We start from the raw sequence: 26,416 nt of genomic DNA, 5'->3' as shown, positions 1-26,416 counted from the left end.
ACTAATTTATTCTATTTTATATGCCTAAAGGAGAAAAGGGATTTTTCAATATAGATGCATCTAGAGATTTTGTTTAATAATATCTGTTGGCTGTTCCTTAATAAAAGAATATAATTAAGAATGTAATGCCTTGCTGTAATAAAAAAAAAACCGAGATAGAAAAAAACATGACCGAATTATTCTATTGACTTATCTAAAGAGAGATCTTTTTAATGGAGATGTACGTAGATTTCTTTAAATGATATTTTCCATTAAATAATTGAATTTTATTCTATATCTTGGTATTTTAAATTATCAACCACGATCTCCAATAATATCCCACAGAATTATATTGAATTCACAGAAATTTTTAAAATGCTCTTTTTTTCCTATTAATCGACATTTTTAACTAAAAATTATCAAAAAGTAGCTTGAATTGGAAGAAACTGCGTTCATATTTAGTTATTATAAAAATAACTTTCAGTTTTGTTTTTTATTTATTAATAATGGCTCTTCATTTCCTTTGTATCCATCTACAAAGAAATATTTCCCTATATAAGTGAAAGAAATTGGATAGAGTATAAAATAGTTTTCTACTTCAGTTTCCTCTTGCTTTTCATTAAATGATTGATTGTTCTATTTAAAATTTTCGTTTGCTTGATAACAGATTAAAATAATGAATGCAAAATAAAATCAATAAGAGATTAAATTTACACAATAGAAATGTTTGAGATACTGCATTATTAACGTTTGATGTAAGTGAATCGAAAAATTCAGTGATTAGCTCTATTAGACAAATAATAAAAATTAATCACCTCAGCTTAAATACCATATTTATTGAATTAATGACTTAAATAACTCGATGTCATATTATAGCCCTTACTGAAGTGTGGTCTGGAAGTCATTTTGTGTGAATGATTATTAAACTCGCTGATATTTTTACTGGATCCTCGTATTGATACGAAAACTGTCACTTTTAATATAAATCTTCAACTTCAAAGAAGGAAACACGGCAAAAGAGAATACCGATATTGTAGTTGGTTGGAAAATATATTAAATATAGCATCATTCTTGACAATACATGAAAGGGAAAGAGAGAGAGAGAGAGAGAGAGAGAGAGAGAGAGAGAAACAGATAATTCTAAAACAAATAATATGGCCATTTTGTTTTGATGCCTTAATCTGTATTTTTAACAATAATAAATTTTATTTAAAAATTATCGTAATCGCAAGTGTTCGCTTCAAGATATTTCCCAGATATTAAATCAGCTATCTCTACCACTTCTCAGTAATCATTTATAGTGATGATAACAATATTTCTAATATTTTGAAGCATTTGTCGCATTTGCATTGTAATTTGAACCAGAAATTTAAAATGAAAAATTTTTCTGTTAAATAAGTGTTAACACTTATTTAATAAAATCTACAGTTAATAATTTTTTAGAATTTCAGTATTATTCATATAAAAGGTATGTTTATATCATTATTTTGAAATTGATATTCTTTAAAATTTTGTTTCATCACATCTATCATTTTTTTGAGATGCTACAACAATAGTTTTGTTACGTAATGAAATGGATGCATGGAAAAATAACACATTCATTAGATTATTTTTCTTAAGCTAGTACAATGACTAGCTTAAGAAACTCATAATTTCAATTTCGAATACTGAAAACAATGGCCAATTAGTGAAGCCACATAATCTGATGGTAACATTGCTATTTCATTTCTTTATATCTGCACAGTTTTTTTAAGTGAATATTTCAATAAACAAATGTGCAATTTGGATTCTTAAAAAAGACTCCTAGAGCAAAATTTATACCCTTGAACTGTTTTAAAATAATAAGATCTCAACATTACTTTACAAACATATAAGAAAACCCATGGAAAAATTTTCATGGTAACCAAACTTTTATGTATAATAATTCTTCGACGAAATCGAAGCCAACTACAGTATTTGATGCTAAATCATCGTGTTACAGCGGTCTCATAATCCTTTTAAAATAATTTGTTTAAATTGTATCTCTCTAAATAATACTGTTAAATCTTCAAGTAACAGAAAGCCTGGCCAGCATTCTAAATTAATTTAATTAATTTGAAACATTTATGTACTTTGAGGAGGGGTGAGAGCATTCGGATGCAGTGTTAAATTTGGACAGATGATTAATATCTGTTCTTCTAAAGCTTATATTCCTATATAAATTTTTCGTTTCTGTATTGACCGTTACCCATGTTTGTCCCTGATTTCGTTAGACCCGTTTGGAAATTTGAACTTCTATTCGATTTTTTCGTTTATATATTTAAAATAACGAATTATGATTTTCATATATCATATTTCAATTTCGTAAAATTGAACATGTTCCGATAGATTTTTCATTCCAATGTTCAGTTAATATTACCATTTTGAATAATCGAATGGTAATAATCAATAATCTGTACTATATTTAACTACTCTCCGCATGTTATTTCTTTTAGCAAGACTCATAATTTATTTTGAATGCGAATGTTGTATTTCAAATATATGATGAATGACGAGTAAAAAATTTCTGCTTTTACTATTTTAGGTGAATATTGTGATAATAGACAAAAAAAATTGAATTGAAAAGAATTTGAATTTGCCGAAGAATTCGTGTATGATACATTAGTCCAGATATTTTGAAATTTTAAAATTGTTTATTTTAAACCACTTTTATTTAAATGGATTTGTTTCATGTTTTCAAAGATGGAATTTTACAATCGACTTAATTTAATATCATAATAATAATCGACTTAATTGAATAATAATAATTAATCAAATGACTTTCAATAAGTTCTTTACATATTAGAATATTTAATTTTTTCTCTCATGTATTTTCGTTGACAGTAAATTATTTTAATATTTTTATAACTTGATTATTAGTGAATTTAATTATTAGATTATATATAAATTCGTATTAAAAAGGCATCCATAGCGAGGTACGTATTGGTAAGTAGAGTGTGAAAAATTGACTCCAAAATTAAAAAATAAAAGATAAAAACTGAAAATTAAGTTAAACTTTGAATTTTTTTTAAAAAATACAAATTAAAAACTTATTTAAAAATTAAAATTAAAGATTTAAAAAAATTATAATAATTTTAGTAATTTTTTTAAACAAACTAGCAAAAGTATGTTTTTAATTGAATTTATTTTGATAGTTTTCTGAATATGTAATCATGTAAGGGGAACTTTTATATAAATTGGTTTGTAAGTTGCTTTTTTCGTAATATTTTAAAGAATAACGCATACATTTAATTTGAGATTTACTAATGTTTGAAAGTTGATTCAACCGGAGAAAGATGAATGAATTCTGGAAAAAAAGCAGTTTTATGTTTTGCTAAATTGAGAATAAGGGTTTTTAATGAAGATTTTGATACATACGTCTTTTATGAACAAGCAAATTATAAGTGCTAAAACAGACAAAATTACACTCCACTCTCATTTTATAAACATTTAATTACAACAAAGGATGTCAGTTACTGTAGAGAATGTCAGCACTTTGAATGACAGCTTATAACTTCAGGCAAAGATAAAAGTATACTAAAAACTGAATGATGTAAGCATCCCTGGCATAAAACTGTCATCATTTTCCTGGAGTAATTAATGCAATTAAGCAACAGAAAAAAAGACCACCAAGTCTAACTGGCATTCCCAGAAGTATCTTTCACAAAGAGAGAGAGAAGTGTTTTTATGCAAGAACAGCGCTGACGATTTCTCCAATTTTTCTCCTAGTGAAAGGTTTGGTTTTTATTCTGGCATGATTAATTGCAATTTGTCCTGTCTCGTTTATTTTCTCATCTACTTATAAAGACAGCCAGTAGTCATTATAACAAAAGCAACAATACTTCATCTGATTTTAACAAACCGCAGTTGCTGCTGGTTGTCTACTTCTTTGTTTCGCTGATTCTCCTTTTTCTCCATTCATTAATTCTGAAGGCTTTCATTATTACAATTAAAGTCATTTTTACGGCAGTTAACCGCATAATACAAATAGCTACCGGTTTGGCGCGGCATTGACGTTATGCCTTGGATGTATTATTATTATTTTTTTCATAAATGGGCTAATTTTCCATGGTATGAAAGTCGTTTTTCAAAATCCCTCACTGAATATAAATTTGTTTTCTTCGAGATTGTGTAATTTGATATTGAGATTTAAGAGGCGTTAATGCGTGCATTATATTTCATTCAGATTAGTTGATTTATGAATTATACTTCTGTCCTTAAACTGATAAACATGTGCATTTTATTGAAAGAATGAAAAGAATGAAAAAGCGTGACAGTAATAAAAAGTTCAGCATTTAATAATAAATATAACATTACGATTCTTATAATTATCAAAGAATTTGTGCAATCTTTAAAAGTAAGAAAGTAGAGTATCAATATTCACGTAATATATATCAAACACTTCATGATAAGTTTTGTCGGTAATTGCACGTATTGCTGAAGGAGAAAAGGACATTTCTGAGTACAATGTAATTCAACCTGCATAAGACAGTAGATAGCACATATGTTTGTCATATGATTATGGCATAAAGTGAATCGTCATGTGACATAAAGTGAATCAACTTAATTATGCCTAAAATTGTCCCCGTTCGCTTATGTTTTTTTTTTCCATTTTATGGCATCAGATGAATGCTTAAATACAATTGAAATCATCACTGAAATCCTACAATTTAAGCCAATAAAAAGAATATTGATATAATAAGATTTTTAAAAATATTTAGAGGATTGTTGATTCGTACATACATTTTTATTTAATGATTTACTTTACATCAACATAAATAAACAAATAAAAATATGATTGTGTTTATTATATACACATAAGCAACACATTACTTTCAAAAATTATTTATCACTTTGGAATTAAACTTTCTGCTAAACTTACAACCAGTTTCAAAATTTTTAAAGACTTGCCAACAGATTTTGCAGATACCTGATCGTTTTTTCTTTAAGAAGACTTCCAATAAATTATACCTAGTTTGTTATATTTTAGTTTTGTTAAGTATACTTATTGGACTAGAATATACGTTACTTAACTTTAAAAATTTTATTTCCGAATACAATTTATTTCTAATTTTCATAAATTTTTCAAAATTTATTTTAATAATACTTTATAACAGTACTTTTTATTGTTGTAAAGAAATCCCAAACTAGCTTTATTGTTTCATTGTTTCATCGAACCTTTTACTTGCTTAGCTTTGTCAGCATTAAAAATATCAAGAGTTCAGATGAAAAAAAATGTTCGGAAATATTAAATTAGTTTCGAAAACTTCTGAAAAGAGTGGCTAGAAATTTATGTGTCACTTTATTTTGAATGTCGAAATGTCCAGTCTAAAATCTTTTTGGCATATGAATATTCTAAATTTAAAAAAAAAAAAAACTTTTACTTATACGTGAACAAGATCCATCCAGGCAATTTCCTAGTTGGAAATTTATACATTGAATGTTCCAGTTTCCTGTTATCATGTATGAGGTATCATCAACAACTATTGTGTAGAATTGAAATGAGTTTATAATGCTATACATTAATTTTATTAAATTATTGTCTTATTACATAAATGAAATTACACAAATTAGTACCAAACGCAGACGATAACTATAATAAGAAATACAACATATACTACATTGGGTATTTTTTATTTTATTTTATTTATTTATTTATTTGTAAAATCTTTTAAAAGTGGTTTTGAAAGCTACTACTTCATATGCATATGGAATTTCATTCAAGCTTTGATTCATGAAACGGAAGAATAGGTATGGATTTACCCATGTACTTTCGTGCGTCACAGTGACGTCGCAATGTGATTCAGATTCACTGAATGATCAAAATTCAGCTGACGTAAGTGTTAAACTCGTAAATGTTGGAATAATTGATGCAACTGATTTTCCTTTCTTGTTGTGACGTTTCAGTAAGTGTACGTTCAAATAGCATTTCATTATGCATTTTCTCAAAATATCTCCAGCAAACCAGTTTAACTTTGTTACAGTGATCTCAAGTAGGTCACGAAATAACTGTTTCATTTGAATTATGAATATAATTTAAAATTTGATTACACAGGTTCCGGACGATTTGCTTTATTTTTATTACATTCTGCGTGAATTTGATTAGCAACTTCTCATATCGATACAATATAGATGTTGAACTGATAATATTTTAATCACAGCAGTGGCGGATTTCCAATTAGATAGTGGCCTAGGGCCGCTCGCCGAAAGAGAGCCGCAAGCAAATCGATCGAAACTTTTATTTTCAAAATTGCAGATAGTTAAATGAGTGAAAAATGCAAATTCCATCAGTGATTATATATTAGAATAATATTAACTCATAATAAAGTTTAATTGGTAAGATTCCCATTTGTTTCATTATGTTTAATTAGTTATTAGAGTTATTTATAAATGTTTACATCTCATTAGTTATTAGTTATTTATAAATAAATTTTTACATCTCATTAGTTATTAGTTATTTATAAATTTTTACATCTGTTTCTATAATATTATGTACAAACGTTGCATACCTTACAGTCTGATGTCATAATAGATAAATTAAAAAGTAAAGAAATTTTAAACTAAATTGACCATATTTTTTAAAGAGGATCCTTATAATGTAACTTGCTTACAGTCGCAAAAATGACTAAATCTGCCATTGCATCACAATAAAAATTTATAGAATCCTTACGTCATTTATTTGCAAATATTAATCTTTGTCGTGCTGGTTACAGATAAAGGAAAAATATTTTTAAGTGGAATCTATGTTAAATGTAAATTTCAATTCTTGTTTTCTTCAGTTTCCTGGCAAGCGTTACTGTGCATGTCATTTAACATGTAATGTCTCAGGCTGTGCTGCAACATCACTTTCTTTTTCTTCAATATTATCATTATCTTGATAATATTGGGAAAAAAAACTTTTTATATATTGAGAAAAGTTTGGAAATATAAGCATTGTAATATTTCATGCTACGATATTTCGGATTAGAGGTTCAAATTTCCTTTATCGCCATCGCAGACAGACATATGGATATACATGTGGTCATATCTACTAATACGATAGTCTTAGTAGAAGCCTTAGGTAGTCTTAGAAAATATTTTCATAAAAAAACGTTAAATTTAGTAAACGTTTTATGAATGATTTTATTGCTTCAAAATAAGGGAAAGAAAATTAATATTGAAAAATCAATACTTTTATGTATTTAATGCAAAAAGTCACGTTTAAAGGAAAAACCAACCAATTATTTTAAAAGTCATTATATGTTCAATCTTAATTACAAATATTTATTGTTTAAATTTGGTATGAAGTTTTACAAAACATTTGATAGGAAAAGTGATCTGGTTACTTTTCATTATATTACCACTATATAAGCTTCTTCTCTTCTTAAAAAGTAGGTTCTGAAATTTCGTAGAACATCAATAACATTGATTATAAGAAGAAATAAACTCTAATATTTGTTGAATATTTTTACCTTTGCTGTTTGGTGTAGTTACTGGTAAGGGTTTCTTGCTATTCAAATAATAGATAGACCGTCGAAATCTTGATAGTCACAATGACAGTGCAGCAATAATTGTCTTATTATCATATGTCATTATCACAACAAGGCTGTAAGAAGGCTTTGTACAAGGATATATTTTTTAGTCATTTTGTGGAATCTTTAATCGCTGGCTATGATTCTGACTTCAAACTTCAGTGAAAGTGTATCGAAATAATTTTTTTACATAACAATTTTTGGCATAATTTAAATATATATATATATATATATGCCAATTTTTCATTATTTTGTCATTATTGTCTTCTGGCGAACACTAATGACGTTTTATATAGTATATGAAGCTGAGATACAATATTAAACGTTCGAATGAATTAAATGACAATCCCAATGCTGTAGAAATTTTTGTCCTTATAACGATGTTACGAGTAAGTGCAGCATCGAAATCCACCCGTTGCCATTTCTCACCTACTATATCATTTTTTGTAATGCACAAAAAGTTACATAATCATGTTGGTATTATTTTTTAAAAGCCGTACAAGTAAATACTGTATCATATTTGTAAATTACTGGACCAAGGTTGTTTTAACAACGATGTGATTTAGTCCTTTGCTTTGCTTCATTCTTTGCTTATGATTTTTATATAGGCTAAATGTATATTTCCTCTGAATCTTATATTTGATTTTGAAAGAAATATCGAGTCACAAGACGATTTCTCAAGGCAAAATTAATATTGAATTACATTTTGCACTGCCTTCCTTCACAAGTCGGTATATTTTATTTCTCAGAGCGACCGTGAAGCGACTAAGTTATTTCTCTATGTTGTGATATAATCTAAATCAATACATTGAACTACCACAACGAATAAAAACAGACAGAACTGCAGTAAACCATAGGAAACGGATATAACTCGAAATAGCATGACTATGGTTGTACCAAATCACGTCTTATCAGAAATGTGACACTATGATAAAGATAGGAAGTCACAAATGTGATAATACTGTCGGAATCATTTTTGAGATAGTTTATGTTCAGGCATTTTTGAAAATATTCTTTTATTAAAATTCACAGAGAAATGGCACTATAAATTTAAAAATAGATGCAGCAACAACTCATTGGGAATAGACATAGATCTTCTTTTGTAAAATTTCTGATAGTTTCAATTATCGGGAGTATATTATTAACATAAAACCATAAAGTCGCAAACATGATATGGTTTAAGAGTTTATTTACTAAAAACTTCATTTTAAGACGTTATTACGTTACTGAGTCGCTAAAGTTCTCTACATGACGGTAGGTACTACAAAAAGAAGTTACGTCCCACAAAGTTGGTTGATTTTTAAGCTGTTTTATCAAGATTATCGTCATCCATTAAATCTGCTTAAAGCAGCACGTTAAGTAATAAAGCAGTGTTGGGATCAAGATTATATCAAGATTATCGTCATCCATTATATCTGCTTAAAGCAGTACGTTAAGTAATAAAGCAGTGTTGGGATCAAGAAATGTTTGATTCAATATCATGCCACCTTTTGCAAGACATCAGGTATGTAATTCGAAAAGAATAAGAAAGTAACTCTTGACTTAATGCAAGGATGTCAGCTGGCACATATTCAAGCAGAATATAAAAAGTGACATTAATATGTAAACATTAGGGATCGCTCCATTCATCATCGGTAATTAGAAAAATATGATATATGTAATTAAAGAATATCACCTTTGATATAACACCCAAGGTTAATACAGCGATGTCACTTGGTACATTAACTTGTCAGAATTGCAGATTGCCCTACCAGCATCTATACATTACATAGTGATATTAGTTGTAATTGCATTAAAAAAAAGTTGTTTTCAAAATTTAATGATGTTTCAATAAATGCATATAGAAGTTGTTATATTCTAGTCCAATTAAATACCAACGAAATTGTTATCCTCTTTTTACTTTATACATAATCACATGTTACAGTATTTAGCCCTTCTGTTATCACATCATGGAATAGATAGGACATTTTAATAATTTCAATAAAAAAATAAATATTTTGGCAGGATTTCAGTTTAATTTTAGAAAAAAAAACATTTATAACAATTTCTTATCTTACAAATTATCATCTAAGTCGTTCTGTCACTAATTGGATTCATGCGGCAGGTTATGATATACGATTCAAAAAGTACACGCCAAATGATTCTTATGCATTTTTGATGAAATGCCTGGGTATTTCTTTTTCAGTCTCCAATATCATCATTTTCTACGGCCTTTAATGAATGACGCTGGACTTCGCGAGAACATGTTAATCTCGACATTAGGCGAAGAAATTGCACTTTTCATGCCCATTGTGTTTTGTTACGAATCGAGGGTTACGTGAGCCAGGTCCTTGTGACCTTGAAAGCCTAACTACCGATCTCGAGATAGGCTTTGGGGAAGTGTATCATTAAACAGATGTTTTTCTGTACATGTAGTCAATCCTCATTCTTCGAAGCTTCATGGTTGAACGATTATTTTTAAACGCATTGAAGAAAATAACAAAAGTTAAGTAAGTTTCAAAAATGTATTCGCTTTTGATGGATGCTCGAATGGAAGAAAAACAGTAAAACAACACAAAGAATTTATCTAAATCTGTTTAGTTAAATTCTGGTAAGGAAAATTTTTCCCAAGGTCTGACGTTTTTAATATGACAAGTGTGTTTAATCTAAAAGTTTCTCTTTTTTTAAATTCGAACTATTAAAATGTAATCACTTCCTTGTTTCTATGAAGGCAATTTTTGAAGAAAAAAACAATACTACTATCAATACTTATGAGAAAATTTGTAATGTGGTGTTTTCTTTAGCGAATGGTATTGTTCATGATCTGATATCCGGCTTCCATTTTATTTGTGAGTGTTAAGTACTTGTCATAATGATGCCAGAAAACAATATAAATAAGGTAAAATTAAAAAATAATAATAATAATTCTCAGCCACATATTGCTTTATTCTTATTCATGAATTAATAGAAACCAGTCACAAGTGTTTTCTTTTTAAAATTTATTTTTATATTAAATTGAAATTCATTCAAAGCATTTATGTGAGTTGAAACTGTTGAAATATCCTATTTATGCTAAATATTTTGAGGAAAGCTTAATGGATTTTAATACTATATGATTAATTTAAGGTGTCAAATATAAAAAAAAAAACTTGAAAATTGTGAAAAGTTGCAAATTAGAAATAGTATGCACAATCTTAAAATTTTAAAAAAGTTGATAAAATACTTCCAAGACGTTAAAGCTATAATTTCATTTCTATTAGAATTCACTTTCCGTCTTTGCCATTGATTTTTCCAAGACATATTGTTTATTTGTTTATTTTTGTTTTGAAATAATTTTTTACTGAAAAAAATGAAGTCAGTAAGCATTTCCGTAGATTTGTTATAGAAATCTGCCTCTCTGCCTTATTCTGAAAATGTTTCGCATATAATCAGAAATGCTCTGCTTCATTTCCCTCGCACTCTTTAAAAAATCTGCTGCGTATCATCCAGATTTAATTACCAAATACGCATGTTAGTGATTGAAATTCCGTTTTTGGTATGCATATGTATTGATAGAGTACCTCATATTATGAAACATCATCTTTCCACAAAAACTGTTGCGCCATTATCAATGACTCAGGCTTAATAAAGCTTTTCTCATTTCAATGGTAGTATCAAAACTATTTCAACATCGACTGGTTCATGTATATTCATTGGTATTTTATTAATAACTAATCTATAAACCATTGTAACGAGTAGTTTGCAGATTAGATTGACGTATAGCTTACATTTGTAGATGTGAATGTTCGAATTTTATATATCAGGACAAATCTGAAAGTAAATTTTAAAACACTTTAAATTAGAATTATTCATACATTTAAAATCCCTCGTAAGGTTATGTTGATTCAATATTTAAAATCTCGGTCGTACAGCATGAAAGTATAAATACGTTGTTTCAATCATTCGGGGGGAAATGATAAAAACAGCAGATATTTTATTTATCTGGATCGAAATTTATATGACTTTGAAAAAAAATGAAAGAAAAATTTGCAATTATCTATCTAAGAAATGAAAGAAATAAAAAAAGCTATTGATCATAATGAATATGTTATAGAAAAGGTACTCAATTGTACCGTCAGATATTCAATTCCTCAAGATCCGATTTTTCAGATTAGCTTTATCCTTATTTCTCCTGGGAACTGAAGTTCTAATCGATTGTTAAAGATAGAGTAGAACTTCAGTTATTACTTTTAATACATTTTTCACTATATATTATTATTATCCATTTCTAATTTAAAAAAAAGAATTTATACGCAATATTTTCGATCTATAACATTTATAAGATTTTGAAAAATTTTTAATAAAGAACATTAAATATTACATTACTAAATATTTACCTGAGATAATTATGCTCAGGAAAGAGGGGCAGTATTTTAAAAGCCATAATACATATCGAGAGTTGGATAAATAAAAGTGAATAAAGCATGTCTTGTGTGAGATTAATTGAAACATAACCATCGTGTTAAGCATTTAAAAGTTCTAAGAGTCTTCAATCTTTTCTCTTTTTACACAGTTGCATTAAAAAAAAATGTAAAGTTGCTTTGCAGAGAGTATTGTTTTAGATTTCTGAAAACTGGAGCATTTCTAATAATTTTTTTTGTAAGGCAACTGTCATAAAATAGTATGAAAGGGCAAAATTAAAATAAACATTTTTTGACATAATTAATTTATTTTAAGTTAATTACATTTATCCCTCCAAAAAATTGCATTTGAATTTTGTATGACAGAAAAATCTGTAATGCATTAGTCACATAAATTTTTTTCTTAAGTAAAAGACGATGTCAGTAGGATGCACGCAAGGGAAAATTAATTTTATATAATAAAAGGTATTAACGGTATTTAATTCATTAAAGTATTGTTTCCTGGAAGAACGTAACTCGATATAAAAAATATCTGAGATTATATTTCGTCTGTGCCGTAGGAAAAAATGTTTTTTTTTAATGTAAATTATATACGTATTTGTAATATTTTAAATAAAATCACATAAATTAAAAAAAAAATCTGAAAAAATAAAATAAAGATAAAGAAAGAATTAAGATTAAAAACGGTGAAACTGGGCGATCCAATGATAGGTTAAAATAAATAAATAACTTTATTTGTCCTGAACTGTAAAAATCATTTATCTACAGGAAAAAATTTGCATTTTCCCTTGTTTCCGCTTAATAAAAAATGTGCTATGACTATCAGTGGCAATAATACGAATGGGAAATAGATATGGATTTTTTTTATTGCAAAATATAATATCACAACAATATTTCGTGCAGATATTCTTCAGAGTAAACAATAATATTAATCAAATGCTGCATTTATATTGTGATTGTCATTTAATTCCTGAATAGATATCCTTAAAAAACCATTGTTATTTATCAATGTAATATTAATTTTCATTGTTCTTTTAATAAGAAATTAATTCAATTTATAGCCTACATAGTATTCCACATGAAGAAGAAGAAAGATTATTTCCTTCTGTAATGTATTCGAGGGCTGTCATTCAGTAGCATGCATACAATTCTATTGAGATTTCATTTTTTGAAATTATTATGAACTCTAAACTGATAATTGAATAATTTGTTGTTTATTTTCTTTTTTTGTTTTGTGTATTTAAAATTTTCTGATAGAGCGTAACTTAAACATTGCGTTAATTTGAAATGTGCATTTCTACATCATCTGTATCTAGAAGGCTTAATAAATCGCCATCTGTTTTACTGGCGATTAAAATGTTTACAGCTTACGAAGGTATCAGAAATACTCCTTATACAATTAAAATCAGCATAACATATTTCACTGGAATTGATCTTTGTGCTGATGTATATATTGGAAATTTTGGATCAATTTATATCATTCAAAGATTTAGGAAATAAATTTTATAAAGTAAATATGACCATTTTTATAAGCTTTGAAAGTTTTTATTTTGATTATTACATAAGAATGGTAGTTGACGTAAAGGCGAAGCAGTAAGTAAGAGAAAAGATTTAAATAATGTATCGAGAAGCAACTCACTTTTTTCACCAAAAGGAAACGTCTCCAGCTTTTTCTCATAAGGTAACATTCACATGCATGTATATACCTGCATAAAGAAAATGCACCTACAATAGTTTAAAAAAAATCGGTTGATTTTGTAAATCTAATAGTGTGATACTGAAGCTTCATAAAAAAAAGTGACCAAGGCAATCGGGCAATAGAAGTTAAGAAATGGTCTCTTTAATTAAATTATTCAAAGAACTGTCTCTCCTTGTATAAATTAAACATCATAAATCTAATTATTTTTTTTTTCCGATAACACATTGCACCCATTCGCTGCAACATACACCTTGGAAAATTACACCGTAAAGCCACATTCTCTGAATTTCGTGGCTAAGATAACTGTCTGGGGCCTCTGGTTCGTCTATCACCTGTTTCCTCTTCCAGTAACCTTGAATTAAGGCCCCTAAGGTAATCCGACAAAGAGGCCCCTAAAAATCTAAAAATATCATCACTTTTTTTTTCCTTCTGAATTTTAAAAGTCCTTGGTTTTTAAAAGACATATAAATATTCTCTGATTTTTTTAATATATAAGTATGTGGTGCATTTTTATCTTCTGATAGATTTATTCTTTCAAATTTTTTGACACAAAATAATTTATTTCTTTTGCTTTAGATACCCAAAGGAAAACCTCAAGGTGAGCAGTTCCTCAAACCTCCACTAGATGACAGCAGCGTCGGAACAGGTTGTAGACTCCACCTCCCCTTCTTTCCACCAACTCGTAGCCTCACTCCACGTGCCACTATTGATGCCATAGCAGTGTAAGAGCGGATGCACGGCGTCGCTGGGTGGAGATGATGATCATGTTGTCCTAGGATCTTTAACAATGGACGGGGACCCGCAATTTCCCGATGTTGTGTGCAGGTTCCGATCTGTATTCTGGAAAGAAAGCCTCGTCGTGGAGTGGAAGTTATTTTCTTCAGCCATCGATTCAAAAATCGGTCTGTGATTTGTGATTCAACCATCTCACTCTTTAAGTTCTTTCCCCTTTTGCGTCAGATAGGCATCCACGGTGCGTGACCGTGGCTTTTTCTCACCGTCTTTCGCCTTCTTTCAGTGTTTGTTGTTTTCGAATGCAATAATAAGATATATCGTTTCGCCTCAAGCAAGTGTGGATACTACTGTGCAAACCATACCTGACCACTGGATATTACTTTGCTTTTATTTATAGAAAGCGAGTGAATAAATAAAATAATCAGTCTCAGTGCAAAATATTTATCCGATTTCTTTTTAATGATAAGTGGTGGTGATGATATATTGTCAAGGAGGTGGTTTCAAGTTTCCGTATGCTGTCGCTATATTTCTATCGGAAAAAGGCTAATATTATTTTGTTAAATAACGCTCTTCCTGTTCAGGATACGCGCATACTTCCCGCCAATTTGAATTCTACAAGGATTACGAAATTCTTAGGAATCTGATGGATGCCGAAGTCGCCAAATACCTTTCCGAACTTAACCAGAAAATAAGAAAAGGATGCACTGCCCATATAACCAGAACGGGGCGGATCTATTATATGAAGTAAGTACACAGATCACCATAATTCGATTTCATTGAACATTATAAAATTGCATTTTAAACAAATTAATTTCAAATTGCTGAGTATAATTGGCAAGTCATACATTTTTTAGAATCCGAGAGAAATATTTTGAAACGTTACATGATATTGTTGGTATCTAGTGTGTTCAATTATCTCTGGTACTAATGACTGCCTGACCTTAACTATAATAGCTGTCGGGTAGAAATATGCACCTGGTAGGGATACTTCAAAAATTTTATAGGCTATTAGTCAATTAAAATGTAAGTATAAGTATAAAAAAATAAAAGTTTTTTTTTATCAATAAAAATAAATCATCTCAGAAAAAATAACATGAGCCTATAACAGAAAAAATTACATAAAATTGAGTTGCCTATAACAGAAATGTAATTGATATTTTTACAAATTTGAATTAATTGAAAAAAATGTTGTTGAAAAATTAATTCAATATTTAAAATCTTCTTTATTATATTTAACTGTCGAAAAGAATCGTATGTTTTGTGTTTTTATTAATATTTGTAAATCTGTTTATCCAAATGAAATGAATTTTGCTTGCGAAACTGGTCTTATCTTTCTATAATAAAACACTCGAAGATTATTAAAGTTTCATAAATGATTGCCTATGTTGATTAGTTTTCATCACAAATTAATCTGTCTGTTGAAACAGTATTAGTATCACTTTACAATGTCTAATTTAATTGAAGCAGTATTGGTATCAAATATTAATTGTGCGTCATACGTGTGCACTCGTTTACAGAGATGTTCATTATATTTTTCGCTCATCCGTTGTTGTGAAATAAATGTTTTCATTAGCAGGAAATAAATAAGGAAAAGAAGAAAATAAATATGTAATGTAAATGGGCTAATTTCTGTGACGAAATATTCCTTTTTTCCCGTTAATTGCTTTAAAAGTTTTAAAAACGCGTTTTGAAATATTCACTTTAATTCTATGAAAAATAATTGAAAATTATCAATCAATATTCTGTTAGGATTCGTTTTCAAAGCAATGAATTTTCTTGACTATTAATAACTCAGTCTTTATACTTCTTAAATTAATTCTTCAATAAATATTCAGTGGGCGAAAACAAGTTGTAAGCTTTAGATTTTTCTTTCGAAATATGTACTAATAAAATACCTTGTTTCATTAATATAAAAAGCGTTTGCATATATTTATAACAGTATATCTATGCTACTTGATAAACCTTGGCAAAAAACAAAAATCCTAATTCTTGGCAATCCAATATATCCATTTTCTGAACCAGACGGAACTTTTCTGGAGCATGTTTAAAACACCTGCCTCTGTCCTCTTTTATTTTTTACTAAAATCAACTACGTCACATGTTCGAAAAGAGGTAACGGGTTTCAGACTACTGATCCAACAACTGCAAGATTTAGTGAAATATCTCCAAACGTCTCGATGTTAGCAAACGAATTTCTTATCTTTGAGCAGCAAAATTCTTTCAAAGTTTTTTTTTTTTTGTGAGTAAAATTTACTAGTTTTTAAAACATATTTTGATAAAGTAATTTGTTTTATCTTATGTTAGAATTGTCAAAATTACATTAACTACCGTTCCTTCAGATAAAGCGGTTGTGAGGGATACCACTTTCATATATACTTAATATTGTTTTTAATTAATGATGGCATTTTCTGAGGAGCGACAATGTAAACTAGAATGAGCGAAAGAAATTTGATTGTGACGGCATTAATATAACATCGACACCTTTCTGAAAATTAAATTTTTAAGCTAATAACATGATTTTCGATTTCTCCTTTATGTTAATTTCCACGTAACAAATTTTAAATCACTGAAAGCTAGACATAAATTTAAAAAAAAAAAAAAATTCTTCAAAAGTAGGAGAAAAAAATGTGCCCTGATACATTCTTCACAATAGCATCATTTCATACTATGACGCTATACTCATCAATTTCGACGACTCAATATTTCAAACCAGCCAGATCTAGAAGCAGGAAAATGTCGCATAAAAAAATGTGTAGCAAATATACAGTTGGATGTCATATGAGGAGACCCTTATCACATTTATGTAGTGTCATGTGAATCGATTCCGTAGCATCTATGCTCCCCCCCCCATCCCTTCCTCCATAGACTGCTCTATAGAATTCGTAATATGAACTGGAATCTTTATTTTTCTTTTTAAGAAATGAGTGAAATAAATTTTCTTACAGTAATGTTCCAAAGAGACCTGCATAGGATGCTCGATGAATCCAATACGTTTTGTAAACTTTTTCCTTTCAAAATTTATCCTTGTTTTGTTTCTTTATTCCTGATATATTATTGCTGACATCTTTGCAAGTTTCGAGTACCTCATATTCAAATACATTAGATCATGGTATAATAGTTTAAATCTGAAATTTCTTCGTGATTTCTGTAGAATTTCCCGTTATGATTTTTTATTCGAGTATGTATTTTCGTATATCTTTGAAATATAGCTAGGCTTTTATCTGATATTTTGTAATATTCACAGAAGCATAATTAATATCAGTTAATGAAAGAATAATCAAAGTTTTATTTTAAGAATGTTATTTTTAAAAAAAATTCTGTTCTATTTTTTCCTAACGGTTTTCTTTCTTTGCTTTTAGAGGGATTTGTTATAAAATCTCTTAAGATAGCGCATTTTGGTTTCGGAATAAACTTACTTCATATTAAAACAGAAATAAAGTCTGGAAAGCTGCCATTGGAGTTTAAAAAAAGTACTCCAGCAATAATAATATCTTTAAATCTTATGAGTTGCGTAGATTTTATTTACATTTTATTAAAATGGATTGGGTTTGGGCTTCAAGTCGCTAATGTGCAAACGTTAACTTTCCCTTAAGTTGATAATAATGTCTTAAAAATAACTTACTGTTCGATAATCATTTCTAAATCTTTTACATAATTCATGAGAAGTGGCTTGAAATTTTGTAGAATAAATGTACAAAATATATTTGCAAATATTAGGATCTATCATCATTACAATGTCGATTTTTAAATTCATACGTCAAGTAGATTCCGGACATCTGAATTAGCCTGAACAATCCTGATTTTTGAATCTTGGCTTAAAAAATTATTGAATATTCCTAATACTTTCTTATAAGCAGACAGTTTTATAATATATCAGCTTCGAAATATTTTTATTCCCAGCTTCTACTACATAATATAGTATACTCACTCTATTTCAGCGTCGTGTGTTCTTTGCGTATTATTAAATTCCATTATGTGCTGATTCCGCAATGTTTAATTTAAAACAAATACTATATGGATCTGTATTTTAATTCTTTATACTGGAATTATAATCCTTTCATCCGAATATTTAACTTTGTACACTTCATAAAATACGGTGATTTAAATCTATATTACGATTCTAAATAATTATCAATTAATTCGAATTTGGATTAATATTCTCTTTCTTGACATAATGTGTTTGATAACTTTTAATAACGGTATTTACGCAGCTTCTGGTTTTATCTGAAAAGCTATTACACGAATATGAGATTAAATACATACTGTACATGCGAAGGATCCCACAAATATTTATCATTAATCCAGAATATCTTGATTATTCTCCACTGTGCGCTGTAAACGTTTCGAATCATTTTTCATTTCATAGGAATATCTGTATTTTCTATTGTATTTCCTTTAATGCATTTCATTCATCATTATGGCAAAAGTTCATTTCTGCTTGAATGGATGAATTCTAACTAATCATCATCATAACGAATTTCATCATGCATATTGGCATAAGCGGATATACTTCTGTTTCCTCTTCTTTGCCAGCTGTATGAATATGAACTTTTAATAATGAAGAAATGATGAATATACCAAAAGCATCCAATCTACTCAAATATAGATTGAAAAATTGATGCTACTGCCTTTGTGTTCCATATGATTATAAATAACTTTCTATGGAATATCAGAAATAAGAATTACGGATAGTTCGCTTGATACGAAACTTCATAGAACATTCATTTCATTAAACAAATTTTACATACTTGCTGTCAGTTAACTTTCTCATAAACATTAATATTTAAATCCAAGCGAAATAATTATAGAAAAAAGGACCAAAACTTTTGTAGAGTACTGACACGTGCATAAATTGAAACATGAAATTTTTCAAATGAAAGAAATAAAGCTCTAGGTGTACTTGCATTTAGTAGATGGTTAAATGGCCATTTCATAGACTTGCTATTATGCATAATAGCACTAATATGTGTATAAAATCATATTCTAGCTTTCGTAGACTGATGAAAATGATTCATATTATAATGGAAAAAAAAATAACATTGCAACGTGACGAAGGAACACGTGCCATATCAATATCTTTCGCCCGAGCTAGACAAATGTAACACGGTTTGAGGAAAGTTCTTTCGAACGAACCCCGACGTTCTTAGTGATAACAGAACAAACCTCAGCTAAAAGTTATTACCTATTTCATAACTAAAATTAAGATTTTATTTTCAATTTTCATATCAATGCTAGAGAATTAGATAGTTATTATGAGCATTGCTTATCTATTAGAATAACAAATACAGAGACAGACTTTCACTTTTGATATCCAAGGGTAGTTAGTACACAATATGATGCCGCTCTTTGAATAAGATGATCGTTTTGCATTTCAACACATTTTTAATATGTTAATGTTTTATTTTATATTAAAATATCCGCATGCATACTGAAGGCATTGTGAGAAATTTCTATAAAATATGTAATTACATTTGATTTTCATTATTGCATAAAAGCTTTCCATTTAAGCAATAAAAACATTTTAATTTTCAGATTTTTTAAAAACGTTGCACTTTAAAGTAAAAGTTTGCGAAAACTCATTACGGAATAAATCAAACTTAAAAGGATAAAATCGCAAATAAAATATTTTGGGATACTCTAGAAACATTTGTCTAGAAATTGTATTAGAATCTAATAAAAATTTACAAATGCTTTAATATCTTTTTGAAACGATAATATATAATTTTTCAATATTTACACAATTGCTAATACAACAATGGGCTGTAAAATCCAAACTTTTGATTCAATTGAGATTATTCCAGTACATTCTCTAAAGGATGATATGCAAAATTTATATACTAAGTTTGAAGTTGTAGAACAGAAAGAGTTTGAAAAACCATTTTACATAAATGGAAATTTTATGAAATTATCATTTTTGAGAAAAAATCAGTTAAAATATAAAAACACAGTTACTTTTTTGTATAAAATTATGCATTAATTTACTTGAAAATCGCCACATTTATATACTTCACGTTTTTTCCCCTCCTCTTGGATGATTTTATTCTTTTTAGATTATATTTTCCCCTATTTCGATTATTTATAATTTAATTTTAAATAATGAAAGAATTTTGGTGAATAATGATTCATGCACTCGCACTGATCAAGAACAATACATTCAAAGGCAGTTTTCCTTTTACAGTCTTGACATATTTAACTCTGAAAGTAAAGCTTTAAACCCGCTTAATTAAATTGTATGGGCACCGTTTATACACCCATATCTGAGTTTGTAATTTCACAACCCTCTCATATCATATTACCCAATTAAATTTGTATTTTGCATTGTATTTCCATATGAAATGTTTTAAGCTAATCACAATTATATAATTTGATATATGCGGGCTTTAATGTATTCATTATGACCTATGGTAACCTTTTAGATTTAGTTTGGTATTCTATATTATTGGTTAGTGCACGTTGATATTTGCGCTGATTATCAGTGCCCTCTGTCCATGCATTGGTTTAGATTCATTAGAAAAAATATAAGAAAAATGTCTACCTATACAGAGCTTTGCATTGAATCTAAATTATTTGTCGCTTCTTTTCTTACAGTAATTTTGAAGTTTATTAATAAAATTGTCTATCAGCTTTAAACATAAAAGTCCCTCCCCGACTTTTATGTGTAAGTCTTAAAAAGACATACCCAAACAATAAAAAATAATTGAGACGTAAATAATAGTAATAAACTATTTAAAACGAATAACCATATACAGGGTTGAACATACTGAGAATTTCTTTGATTATTTCACTTCCATTTAATTTAAAAATTTCTGGTTTCAATATTCTTAGCTTTCAGTATTTTCATAAAATACCTTAGTTTTCTTTCTGGGCGTTCCGTAGAAATAAAATAAAAGCAATTTTAGTAATTTGAAATTATGAATTTTCAAACTAAAAAATGAATTTTTTAAATAAATTTTGGTTGAAAATCTATACTTAATGTAGGCGGATACTTTAATTTTTAATATTCTTATTTTATTAACTTTATGAATATAAATTTGTTTTTATTTATTACGATTTCAAACTTTCCAATATTTAAATTTATTTATTTATTATTTTTGAAGCAAATATAAGGTTTTATAAATATTCTAATAACTAAATGAGCATAATGAAACGTATAGGAAACTGATCAATTCTATATAATCAAGTGTAAATACTGTCTAATAACTAGAGGAAGGAAATTTTTTAATCTACTTGTTACTAGGTGAAAATCCGCCATCAACTCTTTCTCTCTTCTTGAATAATCATTTTTAGGACAATCGTTGTTGTTGGAGGGTTTAAGAAGGAAAAAAAAAAAAAAAAAAAAAAAAACTGCGTTGCAAATTTGTAAACTGTCGCGCAGAATTCCAAGCACGTCTATTTGCAAGGTTCATTTTCTTTTCGAGAAAGCCAATGGCATTTGATCTTGAAAGCTCGAACCAGTTTTCTGTTGACAAACGTCCTATCATGACATTCTCTGACGTGAAGGGAGGGGGGGGGGGAGCTAACATGCGTTTCGTACAAAGTTGTAGATTTGCCGTTTTAAACAGTCTTTTGCCATATGTATATATATATATCAATTAGTATTGGCAGAAATGCATGTAATTTAATAACTGAGAAATTTTTTGAAGATCTTTTAATGAGATTTTGTTGGAGAGAGAGATAAAATAATAACATACCGCAAAAAAGATGAAATATAAATATGATCTTATTGTATTGCAAATATTTAACTGATGCACTTGGCTTTATATTTAAAATCAGTCTTTCAATGAAATAAATATCAACGTTATGATAAAATTTCTTTCTTTTAGATTCTTAAAACTAAGATATATTGGACAAAATAAAAATTTTTTTCAGATTGATATGTGGCACGTGAAATGAGCTTCAGTGCAACTTATTACAGATCTTATAGGTGTAAAAGTGCTCGATATCATAGCTAAGCTTAGGATTATGTACTATAAAATATCGGATAAATCTGACCCCACAGAAACTTGCTCTGTTTTAAACTACTGGCGAGCAATGAATGTTTCCCGTTTGGATACATTTAGATTTTTTTGGTTTCAAGAATATGTATAAAAAAACAGTATTAAAAATAATTTATATACCTTGTAGATAAAATAATAAATAACATTTTGTGGATCCAAATGAAATTGAAGTTTCAGTTTGTCATTATGGAAAACATCTTTCTTTCCCTCTGCCGTTACATTTATTAAAGTCATGTTATGAAGCGAAATAGTTGCAATTTCTTAGACCTTGAAAAATCTATTTTTGTATGATAATTATTTAAGTTGTAAAATTTTATTACATTTATAAACATTCAGTTAAAATGGACATAAAACTTCCTTAACCTAATGAAATAGATTGTTGCGTAATTTTTGCGTATTTTATTCAGCTATTGAGATTTCAGCTTTCAGCAACATTCGTTGTTGGATCAGCTTCTGTTACTTCGACCAACGCATCGTTAATCTGAATTCACTTCTGATTTTCAAATAGCTTTTTGTTTTGAACTCCTGCATATCTTTTCTTATTACTATTAATATTCTGAAAATGAAATAGCATTTGTGCACACTTAAATCGTCTATTTGGAATTTTATTTCGAATTGCAAATGTTTAAATTTGAACATCTTAATGGCATTCGTTTCCTTTTCTCAGTCCGTTATTTAATATTTATGGCTATTTTACAACATATTACACTGCTTAACATTGGGGACAAATAAGCTTTTCCCAATAATCTTGCAGTGTATATAAAGCTGCTGGCATTTAATAACCAAGTGATAAAATGATTTTTATGTTTTCTATCCATTGTTATGTTGGAATAATGGAAGGGGCCCACATACCCACAATAATTCTCGTAAAAACCAAGAATGTTGCTCAGTTTCTGCCATAAATCTCTATTTTAACGTATTCTTAAATGCGCTGGGATCTTAAAGTTGGTTAAGTAACGCAGGTTTCAAATGACATTTACGACTGTACAGAGAAAACAATATTTGAAAATGCTTCTTTGTAGGGTATTAATAGCTGAACGTGAGCAGATATCTAGTCAGGATTGTCCTTTTTACTATTTGCAGCCAGCCACGTAGGAAAATCTAGAATAATCTCTCGTGACACTTGAATGTTGAGTTAGTTATATATTAAAGTATTTTGATAGTTTCATTCGACTTTCTAGAATAAAAGTTCCAGAGGAATAAGTTTTCTTGTTTATTTCCGACATATTATCTTGAGGTCTTCTTTTTTTAGCTATCAATTTTGTCATTTGTAATTCTTATGTAAAAGCATATCGCTTATTTATTTCTTATTCATTCATGCGTTTTTATTTATTATTGTACTTTCCCTATAGCTATAGTTATTTGATTTGGTTTACTCTTATTTTCGCTTGGTGTTGGCTTGTAGAAGATTAATTTTATTAACTTTTAGCTAAATGTCTTGTTTTTTGTTAATTGATATGTTTTATGAATATTTTTGCCCTTTGTATCGTGGGGCATTATGTAAGCACTTTTTATTCAAATTATTTTAAACTAATTTAAAAATTCTAGATAGACCTAAATATCCATGATTAAAAGAATAGGTCGTTATGGTGTCACAAAAGTTAGCCGGCGAGACGTTATGTTTAATACTAAACGAATACTTTCGTTAGAAACATAATTTACAGAACATCTCAGTTTACAGCCTCTGAAAAGGATTACCTGTTAATTCTAAGTTAGATTTATCAGGTTGAACTCTTTAAAAAAATCTTTCAATTTCAATGCTAGCTTTTTTGTTCCTGGCTAAAACATCCGATTACATTTATTTGCCAAGTTTATCATTAAATAAACTTTTGAAAGTTTTCTGTGAAGAACTTTAGTTTTAAAATGACAGTTGTAATTTATACATACTTCATAAATAGGTTACAGGTTGCGGAAAAAATATTCACGAGAGAGAAAAGTATTCCACCAGTCTTATCTTCTCTGTTGAAATTCAACACTAAGTACTATAAAGGAAATTAAAGTGTACGAAAAGTTACATTTTCTTTCTTTGTTAAAGCAACAATGGGAAAATTACAGATCCATTTTTTATTTGCTTTGTTGTTGCATAATCAAACCGATGTATATGTCTAACGAAAAAAATATAAGCCATAAATATTTATGAATGCAAATACTGTTATTTATTTATTTTCTAAGTTTGTGTAAAAAAGATTGATTGCTACTTCAACTTTGAATCTTTCGTAATCGGAAAACGGGGGGAAGTGATGAATTTTCAAAAAAGGAAAATAAATTTCATTCAATAAAAATTCTGATTTTTGGAAACGAGGCTTTATTTCAACATTAAAGCATCATATTTTACAATGCATGAAATAAGTTAATACTGCCGTAGTTTTTTATTTAATGCCAATATCATTTTATCAGATTTTAATTATTTTAAATTCTTATCTGCAGCCCGGTTTCCAATTATTTAATAAGTATTTAGGCACAATTAATTTTATTATATTTTACATACCATTTTTTTTAATACCAAATTCTTCATATTTTGTACTTTTTTTCTTCTTTTTTTATGACTTCAAAAATTAAATCGGTTTTTCAAAGTAACAAATTGTAAAAATTTCTAGAAGAATATTGCGATGCCATTGCTAGAAGAATATTGCGATGCAGAATGAAATGAAAGCCAAATGTTTTAATTTTAAGTAGTGTTTTCTCAAACTCCGTGATTACCTCTGTTGTGGTAAAGAAATATATTGTCTGATAAGTGAAATATTTGCTATAAATTAATGCTTTCAAGTATTGTTTAAAACAAATATAACTGGATTTTCCCGTACTTGATAATTAGAAAATAAAACAATGACAAAGAATCAGAAATTAGAATTTGCTGATTAACTCGGAATGTATGATTACTTTATTTAAAATATATCTTGAGTATTTTTTACAATTTATTTACTTTTAAATATTGTAAAACTTGTAGAACTATAAATTTGTTTATAAATATTGTAAAACTATAAATATTAAAAAACTTGTATAAATATTTTGTGTTTGGAGTTGTTAAGATTTCAAAGTATTTAAATTAAATCATTTAAAAATTAAGTACCCTCTTTTAAAAGTATTTGAAGTCTATTCATTGTTTTATTTTAAATCGCTTATCAATTGTATATCACTATTGTAAAGTTCCTAAAAGGATTATTATGCAACGTATGCAATGGCATTCTAAAATACGAGAGTGTTACTAAAAACTACTGCTCCTATTTATCTATTCTTATTCGCTTAACAAATGCGTTGGTATGTTTAAAAAACGGGAAGAAAAAGTGATTCGGAAGGAAAGCACTGTTGACAGCTATAGAGCATCTGTTGACTTAGGATGAAAGCTGTCAAATGGACTTCGGATCTTTTACCACTTGGTATGCAGAACCCTGGAATCTCTTTATTTGTTTCCCCATGTGTGAGCGAATAACATGTGGAACTATTTTGTTTTCAAGGTCAGAGGGCTTTAGGTTATAATAATACGTTGTTAAGCCGTTCTGGTTCAAGCGCAATCGAATGAAATTTACAAAGATTGAAATTCAATTGTTTGCTCTTGAAAAATAATTCGTTTTATATATTCATTTTGAATGAATTATTGCATTTATTGATGAGCACACGAGTGGTGTTTGATTAATATGCTATTCGTTAAGATGCACAGAAAAATATAAGGGATTGCAAATTTGCTGATATTTAATATTATAATTAAATAATACATTAGTTTTCAACCAATCGATAATAAAATTAGTAATGTATCATAACTTTAAAATTTTCTATATGTTAAATATTATTTCGAACTAAGGAACTCGTACTTCTTAATTTTTTTTTATTTTCTAAATGTGAATGTGCAAAAGAGAAAGAAATCAAATCTGTGTGTTAATCAAAAGTGAAGGTATTCTTTTCGTCTAGTGATATAAAGAGAGAAAAAATTTACTTCCTTTCGATATTTCCCTTTGTAATTTCTTAAGATTGGGGCTATAAGGATGGAAAAATGGTGGAAAGGAGCGAGCTGATAAGAACTTTTCAATAAAATTGTGCTTAAATTAAAAAGCGTTCGAATTTTAGTGTGAAAATTACTTTGCCAGCTCCGTAATTTTTAAA

At 28.3% G+C, this 26,416-nt stretch overlaps 1 protein-coding gene across 1 annotated transcript in view; it reads left to right on the top strand.

The window, feature by feature from the left end:
- The first annotated feature begins 14,297 nt into the window (after window positions 1–14,297).
- LOC129960110 (uncharacterized) overlaps window positions 14,298–26,416 on the top strand; it is a 280,895-nt gene continuing 268,776 nt past the window's right edge. The window contains exon 1 of the mRNA XM_056073244.1: window positions 14,298–15,065. Within this exon, the coding sequence (XP_055929219.1) occupies window positions 14,965–15,065 (101 nt within the window). The 5' untranslated portion in view covers window positions 14,298–14,964. The remainder of the gene's footprint in view (window positions 15,066–26,416) is intronic.

This window comes from Argiope bruennichi, chromosome 2 (genome assembly GCF_947563725.1).
Source record: "Argiope bruennichi chromosome 2, qqArgBrue1.1, whole genome shotgun sequence".
NCBI classification, from domain to species: domain Eukaryota; kingdom Metazoa; phylum Arthropoda; class Arachnida; order Araneae; family Araneidae; genus Argiope; species Argiope bruennichi.
The sequence above is the reverse complement of the archived record's forward strand: the minus strand, read 5'-3'. Positions and strand labels throughout refer to the sequence as shown.